Source organism: Macrobrachium nipponense, chromosome 4 (genome assembly GCF_015104395.2).
Source record: "Macrobrachium nipponense isolate FS-2020 chromosome 4, ASM1510439v2, whole genome shotgun sequence".
In the NCBI taxonomy this organism is placed as follows: domain Eukaryota; kingdom Metazoa; phylum Arthropoda; class Malacostraca; order Decapoda; family Palaemonidae; genus Macrobrachium; species Macrobrachium nipponense.
In genome coordinates this window covers 77,442,648-77,463,448 of record NC_061100.1, presented here as the reverse complement: position 1 = coordinate 77,463,448, position 20,801 = coordinate 77,442,648, and the positions used below count along the sequence as shown (strand labels likewise).

General features: G+C 34.3%; 2 protein-coding genes across 5 annotated transcripts in view; both read right to left on the bottom strand.

The window, feature by feature from the left end:
• LOC135210960 (uncharacterized) overlaps nt 1-15,983 on the bottom strand; it is a 41,356-nt gene extending 25,373 nt beyond the window's left edge. The window contains exon 1 of the mRNA XM_064243942.1: nt 15,841-15,983. The gene's annotated coding sequence lies outside the window, so the exon portion shown is untranslated. The remainder of the gene's footprint in view (nt 1-15,840) is intronic.
• A 2,033-nt stretch (nt 15,984-18,016) lies between these two features.
• Nucleotides 18,017-20,801, bottom strand: part of LOC135210957 (organic cation transporter 1-like) — a 29,490-nt gene continuing 26,705 nt past the window's right edge. For all 4 annotated transcript variants that reach the window (XM_064243937.1, XM_064243938.1, XM_064243936.1 and 1 more), the window contains exons 11-12: nt 20,150-20,325; nt 18,017-19,046 (exon numbers count right to left, since the gene is read on the bottom strand). In XM_064243937.1, the coding sequence (XP_064100007.1) occupies nt 18,837-19,046; nt 20,150-20,325 (386 nt within the window). In that variant the 3' untranslated portion in view covers nt 18,017-18,836. The remainder of the gene's footprint in view (nt 19,047-20,149; nt 20,326-20,801) is intronic.

Genomic DNA, 20,801 nt, shown 5'->3' with positions numbered 1-20,801 from the left:
TTCTCCGAGGAAGACGAGGACAGGTTTCGGGAAAGGAAAGTAATCGTTAGACCTACCTGACATTTTCGTAACTAAGAACTCACAGCTTTAAGCTTTACGGGTGATTTTCTGAACAGATGATTAACTACAAACACTGGTAGTGTGAGGTGACAGTCTATACTAAAACTTTATAACAATCATAGTTATACAATAAAGGTTTAGTCCCAAAATAAATCTTCAAGCTCACACAAAAATTACCGATAACTCTTAGAAGGTTCTTTCAAATTATTTCCTGAAAAATTGCTATAAAGAGAAAAGTTCTAAAGTCATTAAACTATAACACTCCTGATTCTGTTCCGGTTTATGATAATTATATCGAAAAACCTGTATAATATTCTCGTGGTTCACGTGGCCTTGAATTGATATTTCGTCTTGGTACCTTGCCCAGGATTTCACGCAACAACGTCAATCAATAATAGTATTTTCACCAAACCTGTTATTACTTAGGGCTCGTAAAATTACTAATATATATACGTATATATATAATATAATATATATTATATATATATATATATATATATATATATATATGTATATGTAGCTATATATATATATATATATATATATATATATATATATATATATATATGTATATATATGTGTATATATATATATACACACACACACACACACACACATATATATATATATATATCGAGCTACAATGTCCTTTAATATCTAATTCGCTCTACCTCGGAATTAATATATTTTCATATATGCTTAACCGAAGGGGAATTTTTTCTCGATAATAGACTTGCCTGGACCAGGGCGCGAACCCGTGATCCTTACAAATCCAGAACGTCAGTGAAGCTTTATCCTACTACACCACCGCGAATTAGATATTAAAGGACATTGTAGCTCGATATATGTATATGAATCACGGAAATGTGATATGACTTGTATATATATATATAATATATATATATATATATATATATTAGATATATATATATATATATATATAGTAATTAATAAACTATTATGTATTAATGGCTATCGTTACATGAAATCCTTAGCAAAGTTACAAGACAAATTAGTAAGCAGCTATACATACACACAGATGCATATATATATAAATACATACAAGTATATATATGTATTTACGTATGTATATATGATTTTGTCATATACACCAGGTCTGTGTTTTACATTCACATTTATTAAGCCACAAATGTCGTTTATCAGTAGCCATAGTCGCTGTTTTGGTCGTTTCGTCGCCAGTGGGATTCGATCTGCCACCTGGAAGGGAAACGCCTAAAATAGCGACTATGGCCACTGATTAAACGAACTTTGTGGCTTAATAAATGTGAATATTGTTAGAATTTCTCTTGGATGTAAGTATACCAGGAGTGTGGTGAATTTAATATTAAATTAAATTTGTGGCTTTAAATTAGCAAATACTTTACACACACACACACACACACAGTTCATCTGCTGAGTAAAGGACGTTGAACGTCGAAAGATCTTGCGAAAACTCCGTTGTTTAATTTTCTCTCGTGGCTTATTCCTTTATTTATGGATTTATCACGTTCCAAACTTTCGTGATTCAGTTATACATGCATAAACACACACACACACACACACACACACACAACACACATATATATATATATATATATATATATATATATATATATATATATATATATATATATCATCACAAATAGAACACACACAGATATGTAAGCTTTCCTTATTCACCTTTTCTATATATATATATATATATATATATATATATATATATATATATAAATATATATATATATAGTATATATCTTATATATATATATGTGTATATATATATAAATTATATACATTTAATGAGATCTTCAGGGTCGTTAAAAATACAACAAAATTCTTCTTAAAATTATGAAACTAAAATGTTAGAATGTTTAAGATTTAGATTTTTAAAAAAGCAGGGAAAAATAAAGTAATAAAAATGGCAGAATATACAGTACAATGCAAATGGCCGCAATCAGAGCTTCAGCGCAAAAGATTAAGGACCGACTGAGAGGAGCGACAGCCTTGAAGCTAACAGCAAACAACGTCGCAGGTCAGAACAAACACAGAGCAGAATTGGACATCCGAAATTCACGACGAAACAAGCTGTTGAACCTGTTTTATAAGTAGTTATTCCAGAATAGGAAAGGCTAGAGGGTTCAAGGTTTGGCCCATAATACAGAAATCTCTGTTGTCGATATGGGTTTTACACATTTTCGAATGATTTCTGATACTCTAATGTTCTTGGTTTGAAATTCTGCCACCAGTACGATAACTTATGCCACGGTGATTATAATCGATACGCACCCTAAGTAGTTTACTGGTGGATCCCACATAGGCCCTGTTTGACAATCAGGGTAATTATAATGACAGACACGTGCCACAAATCATGCCAATTGGCTGCCCTGTTGCCTTTAGACCATATGGTTCCATACCCACGTTGCTTAAGTCCACTTAATTCCTATATGTTGACAATATAACCTAATCTGCTTAGTTTAATACATCCTTTAGGTATGGATAGCTAGGAATAGAACATACATGAAAATCAAAAGCATTTACAGTTTTATAGTTATTTATTTACAAAATCTACCCATGTATACACTGACACATTGAAATCAAATCTTTACAAATATCCAGAGATCAAGTCCCATACCCCCAGCATGTGGTTCTCATACACCCAAGGGGTGTGGATACCCCCTGTTAAGAATCTCTGCTTTAGACATTGAACTTACGCATCATTATATCCATTATGCAGAATGAATTTTCAACCATATCAACATATTCAAGTGTCTAGTCTTCCATTGAACCTTCGAGTAAGGAACAAGCAATCAGGGACAGCCTCCCTCCTGTCCTCTCTAAGATCATTATTATCCCATCTCTCAGATAGTGGCGAGACAGGCGGATTCCTCAGCACTTCAGACACAGGTAACGCTAGTCAGCACTTTTTTATTTATTTCATTTCTTGGTTATGTCTGATAACTTGGGTATTTCTTTATGTTTCAGTAATAATTGTTCAAGAACAAACTATTACTATATAGAGAGAGCCTATTGTTTTTGAAAAAGTAAGAAGATCACAGATACCAGTTTTCATACATGAAGACCGAAAATTCCTTGATTTTAACACTGAATCTCACGTAAAGGATGTAACAATGATATGAAGCCTCTACGACATCAGCTTTCAGTATTTAAACATTATAAAAGATAATAGAAATTAGAGTTGCCTCATCTCTTGCAGTGATTTTTCTTAAACATGGATTTTTTTTTTGGTGGGGTGGGGTTGGCGTGCCCGGGTGGTGGAAAAAATTGTTGATAAAAGTAGTAGTATTATTTTTGCATCATGTCTTAAACTTCACAAGCGTACCAAAGAGTCTATGATAATGTTTCAAAGTTCGCTTTCTAGTGCATCATACTCTAGCCTATGTGGCTATCATATTTTCGTATGTTGCACACACACACACACACACACACACACACACACATATATATATATATATATATATATATATATGTATATATATACATATATATATATATATATATATATTTTATTTATATATATAAGCCGAAAAACGTTTATTAGTCTTATAATGATTTGCTTGCCGATCACAAAATAAATGTTGCTCCAAATCGTAGGCTTACATCCTTTACATCCTTCATGCTGATACAGAAAATTAATTGTTGCATTGCAAGGACTATGAAGAGAATAATTTAAATCGTGACTGACACAAAGTTGAAATATAATCGTATTTTTTCTAACTCTTCACATTATATGGTTATGTGCGTTGACTGTGTGTGTGTGTGTGTGGCGGCGCGCGTGTGTATGTGTGTGTGTGAGAGAGAGAGAGAGAGAGAGAGAGAGAGAGATAAGGACTTGTGTAACATATTATACTAGGACGTATGATGTCATGTGCAATATTGAATTAAATTGGCCTACTTCCTGGCTTATAAGTCATGCAGACCTCGGGCAGGATTTTGCATAAAGCGAGTTCTTCCATAAAACAGACGAGACGAATGGTTATGAAAACCATTCAAAAGAACATATGCATGCAAAGAATTATTATCGCTGAATGTTGAGAGATCCAGTTTTTTTATGTAATATGAGCTACATCTATAACACTGAAAGTAACGGATGAGCTAGACATATTTCCTATGATAAACAATTGAAAGATAATAGCGTTGAAAAAGTAAGGCAGGTCGTTCACAATCACAGGCTTTGGATGGATGAACTATTCTATATCAACACTGAACTTTGCTTCTCTCCCAAATTTCTAATTGTACCTTTGACTTATAGGAGCCACAAGTGTTCAGTAAGAGCCAGACGCTGGCTTAACAAATATATTTCACAGACGTAGGTAAGGGAGGGCACCATATTGAGCACTGTTGTGTGTGTGTGTGTGAGCAAGTACATTTGAATATTGTATTATGGTGCTCCAGGCATGGCATCGTACTCTTAGGAATCTAGACTCGAGAAAGTGACAAAACCAAACCTCTGGACTGACGCTAGGGAGTGAATCCCAGGAGAGGGAATAATTGCTCTACAAAGCGCAATGGTGAAATCAACCTCTGCCATACTAAAGTGGGGTTCTAAGCCAGATAACTGAAGATCAGTATTCCAGATATTAGATGGCTACATTTTGATGGAATGGAGAACCGAGCCAGTATTAGTGATGGTTATTATTGTTATCTACATAGATAGCATACATATTGCACAAGATTCAAGTTGTAGTGCAGGAGCACCTGGGATAGTTAGTTATAGGACTTAGGTATGATCCTAGTTTTGTACCCTTCATCAAAGTGCTTGGTACAAGGTAATAAAAGGACAACATTTTGTCATCAAACATTTAATAGTCTACATAAATGGTTGCGAAAGTCTACCAGAGTTGGAAATCTATCTAGGCTAAATACTGTCTTTGTCAGGAGTACAAAAAAAAAAAATCATAATCTTCATGTACCACTTTAACTAAGGCAGTGTTAACTTTCAAAATGGATGAAATGTTGGAATTGAAAATACATTTGCTAAGCACATTTGGTTTCAGTGTGTTCTAAACCATAGTGAATAATACAGATACTATTTTAGACACTTGTTCTACGAAACGGCTGTATATAATATGGCGTCTTCGAGTTGTACATATCATTCGCGCCAACGTCATTCCTCACAAGCAAGTAGATTTTTGGGCACCTGCAAATTACCTATTACTCATAAAATCGAACACCGCCTGATAACAAAAGCTTTAAATGCAGAACAAGGCGTGATCCGACCTCCAGTTTACTCGGGACGCGTGCAAGATTTTCCACTGACGCATAAGTTGCAAACATTGTATTCCTAACTTAACGCGAATTGGTCCTCTTAATTAATACTCATAATTAGTAATACTCATACTAACAACAAGGATCAAATAAAAAGGACGCAAATTAAACACCTTCCTATAGTCGCAGTTATAAGCGGAAGCACAAAATAACTGAACAGAAATAGTATAGCCTCCAAATTCAGTACATCAAATAAATTGAAATATGCCTAAATCTACGAGCAGATAGCCCATTGTTTCACCAACGACAATGAAAATGACATGATATATTTAATTCGAAATGATTTTTCTGTACTGTTAATATGCACATCATTCATATTTTACATTTTCTTTTTAATAAATAAATCATAAATATCCTATCATAAATTGCCTGTATCTTCAACTTAACGCGAAACAGCTTGTTCAGACCTTTTTAGACCTTTCCTACCTCCCACCCCCAACAACAAAAACAACAACAAAGTAGCTTGTAGAATTACTCGCTTTGGAGACCTGCTTGGTTATTGTGTTTTGTCTAGGTTTTGCTGCGCATTAATATCTAGGTACGGATTTCCTTTACTTATTTGAATGATGTTTCATTTTACAGTTCATGTAGAAAAGAAATAGGTGACGAATATGGAGCAAGATTTACCATTGATCAAAGTTCGCTTTGTTTACGATGCATATACAGGATTTCCCTTCGAATCAAGTGAAATGGTGAAAATAATAATCTCACTTCTCCTTCTCCCTCTTCACCTGACATTTCAACATAAACTTCTGGAACAAATTTTAATGGTGGCGTGGCATTGATACCCAAGATGTCATCCGGGTGCACGAGTCTAACTACGGCCGTTGACATCAAATCTACTGTCCTCCGTTTCTGGTGTTATGTATGTTGGCAATTTCAGCAGGAAAATGACAAATGAGATCAATACTGATGTCAAACGTATACGCCTTCCATGATAGTGTATGCTGTGTATGAGATTCAAGCATTCAAGAGTTCCAGGACCACTGCGGGACTACCCACTAAACATGCCAATGCAAATACACATCTCTGGTTTAGCAAGATCTCAAAAAAAGGGGACAACAGACTGACTCTCGGCAACAAAGGTTTTATTTTTAGCGAAACCGGATGTGTGTGGTCCTGGAATAGCTGGCTGGCACAAGCCTAACGATGTTGGTATCTTATGTACCTCCATTTCGAGATGTCCAGATCGTGGTAATCCCTTAAGACAGGAATCTCTCTCTCTCTATCTATCTCTCTCTCCTTATCTGCTTGGACGCAAAATTTACCCCGTTCTTCTCCCAATTTCTTACCTTTAGAATTATGTTTTTTCTTTTTTTTGCAATATCTTTGTTCTCCGACACCGTCTTGTAACATACATTTGATTTCTAAACCCTTTTTTTTTTTCTTCCATTTTCGCCTTATTCTTAAATCTCATTTTTCACAATTCAGATTTCCTTTCCTCTTTTGATTTCCAGCTTCTATGTTATTTCCTTATCTTCCATATTGCCAGACTGATGTAATATGATATCGAAAGTCAGCTGCCCTTCATGCACTTCCTTAGAGCTGACTATTTCTCTCATAACAAATATTCAATCGTTTGTAGAAAACGACTACAAAAATTTCTTGAGATGTCGATCAAAATGTCAGTAAAATCAATATTTCGTCACATCATAAATGGCATTTCTTCAGCATGGAGAGCGACGAAATGAGCAGTAGGTAAAACAGAGAATAAAACAGAAAACCCTCCCAAAAGAATGAGAGAAATGTGAACTGACATCGTAAACGTAGGGTTTTGGATGTATCAGAAAAGTGAGTCGAGGCAGCCAGCCCAACCGGAGACCGAAGTCAGTAGTAATTCTGCCACGCAGGTGGAGATCAAATTAAACCCAACCCAAATGTTACGTGTTCCGAGGCATTTCCATTGTTCCTTTACCATTTTGTTCCCCCTTTGAATTCTGGCGCAGGTGCAGGCGGGCTGTGGGTCAAGGCGATTCAAAATTACCTCATACTTAAACCGCCTTGACTTCCCTGACACCGTCATTTGGAAACGACCCATGCGCTCCGCTAACCAGACGACAGGCAAGACAAGACAATTGACGATTGTCTATTTTTACCCTTTATGAATATATATATATATATATATATATATATATATATATATATATATATATATATATATATATATATATATATACAGGGTGGGTGTAACACGAGTTTATGCAAATATTCTGGGAAACGAAAGAAAAAGTCATTCTAAGCAGATGATTTTCTATAAAAATATGAATTTTTCAAATAACTGTTTCTTTAATGTGCTTGTTAAACAGCACAGAACAATTATTGCTAATTAGGTATATAGCGTAATTATTTACCGTAGATTTTGCTGAAGGTCGAATCACGGCTTGTTTTTAAACTACTTTTGCCCCTTTTTTTCCGCGCATGCTGTACTACTTCTTTGCATGATATCTCGTAGATACATCCAATTTTATCACTCTAGAAATTTGTCCTAAATATATTCATAATTGTTCCAAGTATTTTAAAACTGATTTAATACTTAAGTAGCAAAAATAAAAACATCTCTAAGACATATTGTATTTTTTCAAGATAAAGTGTAACTCTTCCCCTTTCCTCAAAATTACGGTAACTTTCTTATTTACCACTTAAAGTTGAATTTAACTTACCTGTGTCTTTTGGTCAAAGGTAATTCACTTAAGGGTAGACACTTAACTATTAAAAACTGAAGGTATTTGTAATAAGTCTTTAGAATCAAACAAAATAAAGTCAGAATCTGGTCCCAACTTGTTTTCATGCTGGCAGCGCATAACATTTTTTATACATACTGCACCCGTTATATTATATATGTATATATATGTATATAATATATATATATATATATATATTATATATATATATATATATATATATAAGCACAGTAAAATCCCTTAGCTTCGTTAGAAATGGACTTTTCGGGGACTTAGAAACCGTTGGTTGTATTTTTCACCACAAATTATACTTTTCTTCCCCTTCCTGACCCAACTTCCAAAACAATCATAATTCCTTTTCAGCTGCCAATTGGCTCCTTTCTATCCCAAATGAGCCAAAACAAGCTCTGAATTTATCTGTGGATAATGGGCGAAAGTACAACCGTCGATTTACCAAATCTCACTTTTATTAAAAGTGATGTTAGAAAAATAAACTACTTTAACGTAACCGGAATATATATACACTATACATATACATATACATATACATATACATATACATATACATATACATATACATATATACATAAACGTAAATCCCTACAATGACTACTGATAGCATGTGCAGAGTTGCTATAAGTAGACTAAAACTGACCCACAAACCGAAAAATCTTTGAAAGTTTAACGTGTTTTATACACAAATAGTTTCAAAACTTGATTTCTTAAAAATTGAAAAGATCTACAGCATTTACTCAAATATACTATTTGGTTTTATTATAGGATGTGACAGGGTATAATTAGGGAGGAGACCTTCTTTTAGGGCAGTAGCATTGAAATTAATGGCTGTTTCTTCGGCATTCAATTTGTATAGAGTGTTCTCTATCCTTCTTAATATCATCTTTTCATCAGCGTGTAGCTGTTGTATCAAGTTTCCAAAGGACATGAAAAGTATTCTTGTTATTTCAGGTTTGTTACCTCTGACGTTTGAATTGCGTTCTGGCGATTATTTTCAAAGATGAATGGATGGACATGCAAGTTACATGAGATATATCGCAAGAGGGGTTGGGGATGGGTGGGGATAATGTATCATTATAAAGAGGAAACACACACGAATTAATTCCTGCACCAATCAACCACCTCCCATTATGAGCCATAGACTACTTGAAAAGTAGTCTATGTCATGATCAGATGTCCGATGTAGAAGACACATCGACGGAAACACTTCCATCAGATGAAACTCAGAGCCATCAAATCCTTCTGCTTCTCAGTTAGAAGATGACAACTCCTCTAATGACGGAAATTCTGTGACGCTTTGCTTTCCTATAGCTGAAACTGAATCCAATGCTGGAGGATGGACTATCGCCCGTCAAAAGAAGAGAGCACTGAGGAAAACCCCTAATTGAAATGCAGAAGCCCCCTGCTAATCAAGTCTCCTACAACCTCTCCCTTGCCACCTCTTTCTAAATATCGAGTCTTTGCGCAAGAACTGTCTGCTTATGCAGCAGCAGCAAAGCTCGAAAAGCAAAACCCACACTAAAGCATGTCAGTGAAACCCAATTTGATTGGTGACATGATCATCACACCGAAAACCAGAGAAACAGGAATTTCTACGGGTCAACACCACTTTCTACTACTTGATCAGTCTGAAAAAGTTAGAAAAGCAGTTATATGTAAATACCCGACTACCCTGCATTTAGACCCCATTCTACAGCTGCGGAATGTTCTCTAGACGCACAGAGATGTATTGGGAAGTCGGGGACTCCCACAATATCTCCTTTCAAGGAGATATTCCAAACCAAGTTTCCCTTGGAACATGAGGATCATTCCCTACAGAAGCATTCATACCTGAGCCACTACGATGCTACAAGTGCCGTAGACTTGGACACCACAGCAGCTGGTACATAGCCACAGAGAGGTGTGGTATATGCAGCAAGCCTCACCCTACAAAGCAGTGCCTCGATGTTTTCAAGAGAGGAGGAGCGTCATGCTGGGAACAAGCGGTGCAAATTCAGACTCGAAAAAGTTGCAAAGATGAAGCAACTGCTCGACATCCCCGACCTTCAAAGCCCATTCCAAAACCCAAACAGGAAGCTGGAATGACCAGAATGCCATTAAAGCAAATAGTTGATGCAACACGACACAAGATGAGATCAATAGCAAGTCAGAGCCAAGTGAAACAGTGCCTTTCCCTTACAAATCAGTGCCAAGTGAAACAGTGCCTGCCCCTTCCCTTCCTTCTAATTCTAACCCCCCGTCAGCCTCCAAAGTTGACTGTCTTTCTTCCCAGACCAATTCCTCACCCCATTCTCCTTCCCCCTCTGATATCTCAGCCAGCGCCGACCAAGAAGGTCCCAAATCAATCAGAGAAAGTTGCATAACACTCACATTTGAAAGGCTCGTCACTCTCTTCGAACTACTAACAGGAAAACCAATTGACAGAGAGACACTGCTAAGCTGCATTCAACCTCACCTCATCCAAACCCTCAAACCGAAGCACTTGCTGTTCAATTCGAATAGCAGCTGCCTCACCGAAAAATCCCATCCCTTCTGTTGTCCTCTTTTCCTGACACTCTCACGAGCGGTACAGAGAAGAGCAACTTCCTAGCGCCGCTGGGAACTGAGCAAAACCTAAATGGCATACAGCCACCCCGTGTGTAATAAGCAAACTATTATCCATTCACCACACCACCAACACTCATCACATCTCAAGGGAACTTTGATTCCCATCCTTTTTCTCTAACTCCAATTTCATCCTTTCCTTCCCACGCTCTCCTACTTACTGGGACTTGCTTCTATGACACTTTATCTCCCATTACCTATTTTCATTTCTGGCTCAGTGGTTAAATTAAGCCGAATTGTATGTTCCAGAGAAATATACGACACCAGTCATCAGTTACGGGCTGCTGAAAAGTAAGAGCCCGTGTCAAACGAAAGAGCTGACTGAATCTACTCCAACCTACCTACCTTCAATGAAAAACCTCACCTGTTCTAAGACATTAATTGTTTCCCAAATATTTTCATAAACTGAAGACCTGTTTCAGATAGTTATTTCATGATCAAAATATCGATAACGTAACCAATAAAAATTCCTATTATAATTGAATTGATTGGAAACATATTAATAATATATCTTACTTGGAATTTCAATCAGGCCTTTTCTCTCTAACATCCTAGGGCAACCCTCGCAGGAATGAGTATATGATAATTTAAATCATTAGTTTATTCATTTTATTATATACTATCTCATTGATTTTGTGAGTGCCAAAGGAATTTTGAAACCTGCATTTAATTAAATGCCAAGAATTTTATCTTTCCTTCTATCGGACTGAAACTTTCTTTGTATTTTTCTTGTGAATTCTGTAACACATATACAGTGGGCACGTCTTCGGAGAGCCAAATAAAATAAAGATATGTTTATCTTAGTTTATTTCTAAGTAAACCAGAAAGGGTGCACATAACTATGAAACTTGCATTAAACGATATCATTTATTGCTTGAAGTCAAATGAATATTTTGAGCAAATGATCCAAGTGCTGTGAAAGTGAGTTCTATTCAGTAAATTGTTATGGAGAGAAGGTATTTCGTCCATTTCCACAAACACGTAGTTTCTTTCAATAAAGCATCAGTAATATGTTCACACACAACACAACGCACACACACATACTCACACACACACACACACACACATATATATATATATATATATATATATATATATACATATATATATATATATATATATATATATATTATATATATATATATATATATGCAATTGTAATAGCCTCACGCTTGTAGCGCCAAGCGTATCCAAAAAGGAGCAAAAAATTCAAGAAGTTAAGAGGGCATTGTGGCTATTACAATTACACATGTATCTGGTAAAAAAGTGACCAGTAGATTCTACACACACACACACACACACACATATAATAATAATATATCTATATATATTAGGTTGTAGTCCACAGGGGAAAAGAAAAGCTGAAATTCCTCTTAGCTCTCTGCAGTTTCAACCTCCACTGGCCCTTATCGAGAGCTGTTCATTAAGTAGCGCACAAAGTTTACAGTACATTCAAAGTAAGATATAAGAAACAGAAGAATAAAAATAAGCAGTTAGATAAACATTGGTCATTGAAAAACAGGAAAGTCAGTTACTGTAACAACCTATTTAAAATGATTTACAACCAGTTCGAAGGTTTCAAAAAAGAAATATCTGTCAAGACAATTCATCTAACAATTAAAATATGCTTATAGTGAAAGGACAACATTGCTTAGTTTGTAACCCCATGGCAAAAGGAGCCTTATACCACAGCAATCAAGCATAACACATAAATTGAAACAATCCTCTTTTTTATTGATTTATAACCATTCAATGATTTCATAACATAGAACAACGTTTTAAACACGTTTACAGTGAAAAGAAAATGTAATAAGCAGTTACAAAACGTCGGCTCTTAATAAATGGGTGATTACTCCTGTCTTCATATATTATATATATATATATATATATATAGATATATATATATATATAATATATATTATATTATATATATCATATATATATATATATATATATATATATATATATATAGATATATATATATATACATATGTAATATATATATATATATATATATATATATATATATATATATATATATATATATATATATATCATATGTTATATATATATATATTTATATATATATATATATATATCTATTATATATGATATATATATTAACGTGAATCTTCAGTTACAACTGCAGTTATTGAAAAGCGTGTGAAGAAGACCCTTGTTTCTAACCGAATCATGTGTTTGAATATGAGAAACTTTAATAATGTAGCACAAATCTTTGCACTGACCCTGAGGAAGAAGCCCTTGACTCTGAAGACCTCTTCGTCACAAAGCTACAGCCGAGAGATTCTGAGGCTCAGCCCGAGGAGACGCTTAATCACCAGAATTTCGAAACTGGCTCTAGCAGCTTTTCCGACGTCCGGTATAAGCCGGGAAAACCTTCCTGGTTGAAATGGAAGTATTGTGTTCGTAATGGCCTTTGTTTGTAGTTATATTCTTCAGATTTATTGTGCCTTTGTTTGCAGTCTTACTCCTATAAATTATTTTTTATCCTCTCCTATTTTAGTTATTTCTTTTTACCATATCCTTCTCTTTTTCTTTGACGATTACAAACCCAAACCATTATTCTAAGAGACATTCGTTACACGGTTGATGAATATTTCCCCTCAATGATCCGATGTGAACGAAACTTCATTCTTTCACAACAGCCTAAGATGGCTTGACAACATCGCTCTTCTGATTATCTTTCAAGCGCTCGTGACTGACAAATGGCTGAGGAAACTCAGCAACTTCCTGGACGGCGACTTTTATCTCATTATGTTCATTACTTTCACGATTTTTCTCAGTCCTTCGTGTTCTGGCTGTTGGGCAGTTAATGAAAAGCTTGTAAGGAATCGTGAGTTTCATAGGATTAAAAAACAATTAAATAAACGAAAGAAAATTAAACAAACTCCAGAATAATAATAATAATAATAATAATAATAATAATAATAATAATAATAATAATAATAATAATAATAATAATAATAATAATCAATTGGAGAGAGAAACAATTAAAATGGTAAAGAGGCCTAGCAAATTTGTCCTAGTCTCATATTTTTTCCAAAACTGCATGCCCTTGTTATTGTTATAAAGCTCAGTTTTTCTCCTGGTTTAGCACTGCACTTTGGGTGTGACAAAACAGCTAACCTTACAGATAAAGAAACGGTAAACCATACACACCAAGAAAGAAAATTATATCGTTCTAAGCTGAGGAACATTGCACTATTATCCTTGAATGGCCCGGAGTAACAATCTCCAGTGAGATTCTGAGGCCAGAAAAAGAGGAGTATTTCAAGGTATCAGTGCATTAAACTAAAAATGTCCTTCAATATCAAATTCGCTCTACCTCGGAATTAATATATTTTCGTATATGTTAACCTAAGGGGAATTTTTTAGTTGATAAGAAATTCGTCGGCTCATGGGCTCGAACCACTGAACTGAGAATTCAGGACGTACAGCCCATGAGCCGACGAATTTCTTAGCAACTAAAAAATTCCCCTTAGGATAACATATACGAAAATATATTAATTCCGAGTGAATTTGATATTAAAGGACATTTGTAGCTTAATGCATTTGTGTGAATCACGGTGATGTGATCAAATTCAAGATATCAAATGGAGTTCCAAGTTTTATTCTGATTGTTCTGACTTCCAACATTAACAGGAGCAGGAACACGTGGTGTTTCTCTCTATTCACACTTGCAAAGAACAAATGTTTTTAGCAGCAGGTCATACAACAATTCTTCCATTTTTTCTGTGGTCGAGTCAGCATTATGTATAATAAACAACAGTTGCTAAACGATATTTGGTGTTATGAAGTCTTCTTTATAATTCCAGGCCGTATCACCTTCGGAGAATTGTAGACAGCATGCCTTTGAATTTTCAAGTTTTGTTCAAGATGTTCCAAGTTGCAGCCTCCATAAATAAATGTTAGAGAAAATCTACTTATAAAGTCTTTTCCTGGAAGGTTATGCACTGTTTACTGGGTATCATCTCTGGGCGCGAGAGAAGATTCTGCGCGATGAGAAATGTTCACAGACTCTACGTAGCATATCATGTAGTATCATCGAAATCTGGCAGCTGATGACTTTCACTAGAATGCCTCTTCCGAGATGACATGCAATGTCTAGTGAAACAAAATATCATTAGCAAAGAAAAGAAGTAGCATTTTTAAGATTTTGCCAAGATGTTATGCAATATTTAGTGGATAAATAGTCTCAAATCCCATAGGTTTCAGACCAATGGTACTGCATCATTATACAGATTCCAGTACGGATGAAAATCTTAGAAATTGTGCAAATTTCCAATATTGCAGAAAATCAGACTAAGTTCATCAAAACAGGTGTGAGGTAGTCTTGTAAGTAATTAAATAAATCAAAGGGCATCACTCCATCAACAACTTTAAAACTCTAAGTATTTCCCTGATTTCAGAAGTCTAAGTACTTCCCTGGTTCTAAGTCACTTCAAGTAAATTGAAGGAAAGCAACTCAATTACCACTCTATGTTTCTACCTATCATCAATATAATCATAATCATATATACTTATACTGGTGTAAGATAAAGAAAACACTTATAAAAATTTTAAATACAAAAATTTATTATTAAATTCAAAATTTATAAGTGAAATTCACAATATCAGGGAAAATTACTGTTACTTGAAAACAAAGTAAAGTTTAATTAATTCTTGAATCAAAATTAAGTAAAATTAAATCAAAATTAATTTATCACAAAATTCAAGAAAATTAATTCAATCAAAATTCAAAAGTGTTAGGCAATAATTGAAAATTTGAAGTTAATTCACAAGTGCTAAACAACAATAAATCTTGAAAAGAATTATAAGTAAATGCAAATTAATTCACAAGTGTTAAATTTAATTAAATGTGCAATGATAAAGCAATGAAAATAACTAAGTCAATTAAATTGTGAATGCAAATGAAAATATAAAATAAAAAGACACACTTCAATAAGAAAATGAATAAGAGCACAAACAATGGAACAATCACAAACACAAAAATACGCAATGTGTAGAAGTGTAAATGTTTTTCACTCAAAACACTGTAACCAACAGTTTTTGCCAAACCTTCACAACCATCTGTTATTAGTTAACCACACTCCCTATCCATTATTAGTTATTAGTTGTTACCTAACCGTTATTAGTTATTAGTTGCAACTAATAAAAATATAACACACTTTACCTTTTTGGTATACCAACTTCTTTCTTTCTCTTTTGCTGCAGCTTGTATATCACACTTTCACAAAAACCAGGCGCCGTTACAAAATCATGTTTGTTCAGATTCCACAAAAGAAACTAAATAACACTAAATAAACTCTAAGAAATATCAAAAACGAAATTCTAAGTTACGAGTGACCAATTTACGTTACGTTAATATAATCTCAACGATTTCGAGTGAGAGAGAGAGAGAGAGATCTGACTGCCTCGAGGTCCTAAGATAGAATGGAATTTTCTTCCTTTACAGAAATTCGACAGGGCAGATGATCCAAAACGTTCTTGTCACGAATGCTTCCATTAGCTTGGAAATCTGACGCAATCTTCATAAAGAAATGTGCAATATGCACGTGGTTTTGATCTAAGACATACGCGTACGAGTCCAGTCTGTTAAAAAAAAAAAAAGAAAGACACGTACCCGATCGAAACGGAGGCTGAGCGATAATTAAGATTGACATGTTTTGATAACAACGCAAGACTCAATTCTCTTGCTATCACATGCTTTGACAGATTTAGGAAAGCAAACGGATCTCGCAGACCCTCAAATCTTACAGTGTTGACATAAAAGTTAAACATTCATAGTTTCGAAAAGACAAAGAAGAATCTCTCTCTTTAAACGTTATATCTATATTCTTTTGTTTACAATAACGTATGCAAAAACAATTCTAAAAACACATACATCTTTTAAAACATGCCTAGTCTAAAGCTATCTAAGGAATCTGCAAAAAATGTTGCCCACAATCTACATGACATTTCAAAGAGGGGAAACATGCATTTTGAAAGTAGCAATATATAATAATATATCTATATATATATATATATATATATATATATATATATATATATATATATATATATATTTTTACATATATACATATATACATACATACATACATACACACACACACACACACACATATTATATATATATATAGTATATATATATATATAGATATATATATAAATATATAGATATATCATATATATATATATATATAATAATATATATATAACATATATATATATAGTATATAATATATAATATTATATATATAATATATACATACATATATATAATATATATATATATTATATGGATATATATATACATATATATCATATATATATATATATATATATATATATATATATATATATATGTATATATATATATATATATATATATAATATCATACATAATATATCTATATATATATCTATATATATTATACTATATGTGGAATATATATATATATATATATATATACATACATATATATATATATATATATATATATATATCTATATATATGTATATATATATATATATATATATATATATTTATGTATATGTCTATGTATACATATATATATAATATATATATATATATATATATATATATATATATATATATATATATATATATATATATATATATATATATATATGTATGTATGTATGTGTATTGACAACTTGGGAGCTCAAACCTATAACATGATTTGCAGAACTTCTCTTGAGACCAGAAAGTCACAAGGGCACGGCCTATCACTAGGCCACAGATATCGCCAGAGTGAAAAAATACGATTCCTTTGAAACGTGTGACAGGATCATTAAAGATGCTTTGATCATCGCCATTGTTGTCGCTGGTTTTTCCGACTTCGATCCATGAGAACGGGATGCCAAAGGTCACGGAGATCAGATGAGGCTTCCAAACAGTTTAGTTTAGTTTTGTTTACAACTTGCAGCGCCAGAGATAAACTTTTGAGGACTCGAAACAAATAAAAAGAAAACGGAAAATTTAACCGTGATCTCTTTCAGCTCGCGTTGAATACACCATTTCTTATACAGGCAGTGATAACGATATAAATGTCTGTGGTAAATAAAGTCTAAAATTCTTTTTCGTTCCTCGTATTCTAGTTGTGAAGAGCTGGCCGACCCACGCGTGCTCTCATACATACACACACACATACATATATGTGTGCGTTTGTGTGTGTGTCTGTAAAATTCACTTCGTGTATTTTCACATCCTCTACGTCCACCGGGGAAATTAAAATTCCTATTGTACTTACCAGAAAGAAAGGGCGTATATTTTTCATGTGCTTTTTATAGTGAGCGCGATGCAAGGGAAGAATAAAAGATTAAGACTACTGAAAATGTTTTATTGGAATGTCTTTTACGTAATGCAATAGTAATCTTCAGGCTACTAGCTGTCATATATTCGACCCATTCAGGATTCAAATACTAAAAGGAAATGTTGTATCCTGCCAATTTAGCTCTTTTGCATATTTCGCAAATATTTCCTATTTCTTGTGCCTATTAGGATGACAATCTTTCTGGAAAAATCTAATGAAAATAACAGATTAATGGCGGACCATGGAATTTTATAGGAATTCCATTAATTTCTCTGCGCAATTTAGAATTATACTCCGTTATAGACCGATATATTGCAAACAGTAATGTGATTTACAAAATTGTTAAACACCTCGTAAAGATGAAAGAAGAACTTCTCATTACATGATTGTACAAATTGGTAATTAAAACAATTATCTATATAAATATATCTCTACAGTTATTTTCATTATATACCCTTTAGTTTCTGTAAACTGATGCAAAAAAAGACCTGTAGTAGATTTAATACTGGTGACGATATGCAATGCACACTGCCTGCAGCGCTGACATGAACCTTTCTCAAGAACCCTGCTAAGAGTAACCCTCTCGCCGACAGTACATTGCCATATCAAGATCGAAGCCACGCTGGTTTTCTTATAAGCCGGGTGGCCTTATGCCAAACGTTGGCATCTGCTCTTTCGGGCATCCCATAGAAGAACTTGATAATAAGAAGAGTTTCTTAAAAAAACAAAAATAAAAGAAAAATAAAAAAGGCCTGTTAAGAATAATCAAAATGTGTTCAATATATTTTCAGTTCCTCGAAGACATTGTCCTGCTGCCCTGCGCAGCTTCTTTCAACCTTTCACTTGCTGACTCGAATACTTGGAGCTGTTCCAGTGGTGTATCCAGGTCTTCAGCGGTCTCCCTTCGTCCAGGGTTTCAGAATCCTGGAAGGTTTGGGGTAATGGTAGACCTATAGTCTCGGGCAGCGGCCATCCTACGAGAAGGCTGATCATCATGATGCCTATGATGAGGAGGTATGGGAATAGTCCGCCCAGTTCCGTCTGTAGGGGACCAAAAGTGTTGAGTACATTGAGGCTATTCCGTAACAGGAATCATTATAAAAATGAGGTGTCAGGGTTTACGCAACGATGCCATCTTTCAATAGAACGCCGCTTTGTTACCCATTACCTGAGTTTTAGAAGATTTTAGAAGCCAAGATTCACAACCAAATGTTTTCCTGATATAACCGGATCGAAAATTCTGTTACGCTGTTGTATGGGGCTTGTGGTGATGGTGTATAATCGCATACAAATTTTAACTAGACAGCGAAATGGTTGGAAACATTATTCAAATTAAACCTTGCTTTTTTACTGAGAGACTTTTTGCTGCAGATCATCTGTGTTGAAAGACGATGGAAAATGCAAAATGACCTTTGCTGCTCCAACAAGTAGTTTACCGAAAGCAATTTTTTTTTTCTTTTTTGCCAAGCAAGATATCGGAAAGTCTCTACTGTAATTAGATTATTCTCATAAATATACGCTCGCCTACAAAACTAAATCTTGGTTTTTCTGAGCATTTAAGTTTCCTGTGAAGTCCTAAGATTACTTTTAGCTTTTTGTCTTTTTATTAAGCCGCGAGGCAAGAAACTCACGAATGAAAGATAATTTGTAACCTATAGAAAGCCGATCTGAATTACCAACCAGTTCAGCTATCATCAGATGGATCTTTAAAAGGACTAAAAATCATGTGACGTTTTACTGCATTATAAAGACAACTTATAAGCCATGTATATGTAGCTGGTCTGAAAGAAATTTCAGGTGCTAGAAAAGTTTCTCCAGGCAAAATTAATGGTGATATCATCTTTAATAAAGGGGAAAGTCATATGAAATATTTGTATGAGCTGTAAACTATGATCTGATATCATAAATCCTGCTTCGATTTTCATAATTACAATAATAATAATAATAGTAAAAATAAAAAAACACTACTGCAAAAGCAGTGAACTGATAATACCGAGAATGAAAGCAAATGAGGCACAATAAAATCCATAAACACAGATAATTAATGAATATTAGCGTACTCGGTTTAAGAAGCAAATAACAAAGTGAATTTAGTGAAAGGCATTTCAGAATGACCGATGAATGAAGAACGTAGCTGAGCTCACCTTCAGAGGGTACGGGGCAATCATCATGGCAAAAAGCCCACAAACCGTCATCCAGGCGTATCCTGTTGCCCGGACTGTGGTCGGCAGAATTTCCGTCATCATGACAATGAGTATATAGATGTATTGTGTCGAAAACAACTTGACGAAGCCTACTGTAGCAAGTAGCGCCCATTTATCTGGGAGGAGAATCAGAAGCATATTAAGAGATGTGACTGCAAATATTTGAAAACTACACAACAGTCATTTACTTTTATCTCTTAAACATGACGTGGGGCCAAGTTGTGAACTCTTGTAACCTATCCGGACGATAGACCCACATCAAGTGGCATGTGAGTTGATCGTTTAACTAGTTCTTTTTCATTTGCCTATATAGAAGTAGTGAGGTTTTCCCTTGTCCTACCATCTGACCTCGGTATTAGAACGTTACTCAAAAATACTGTATTTAATAAGAATAAGGTCCCACTGTAAGAAGGGTAAGATTATGAGCTCTTTTAAAGCACTATTTTCCATATTTTCGCTTATTCGGGGAGTAAGCATACAAACTACTTTGTTGTTGTTGTTATCATTGTTGTTGTTCTTGATGGGGAGGGCTTAGGAAAACCTAAAATGGTCTGAAAAAGGTGTTTCATAGTGAGTTAAGGATTCAGGAATT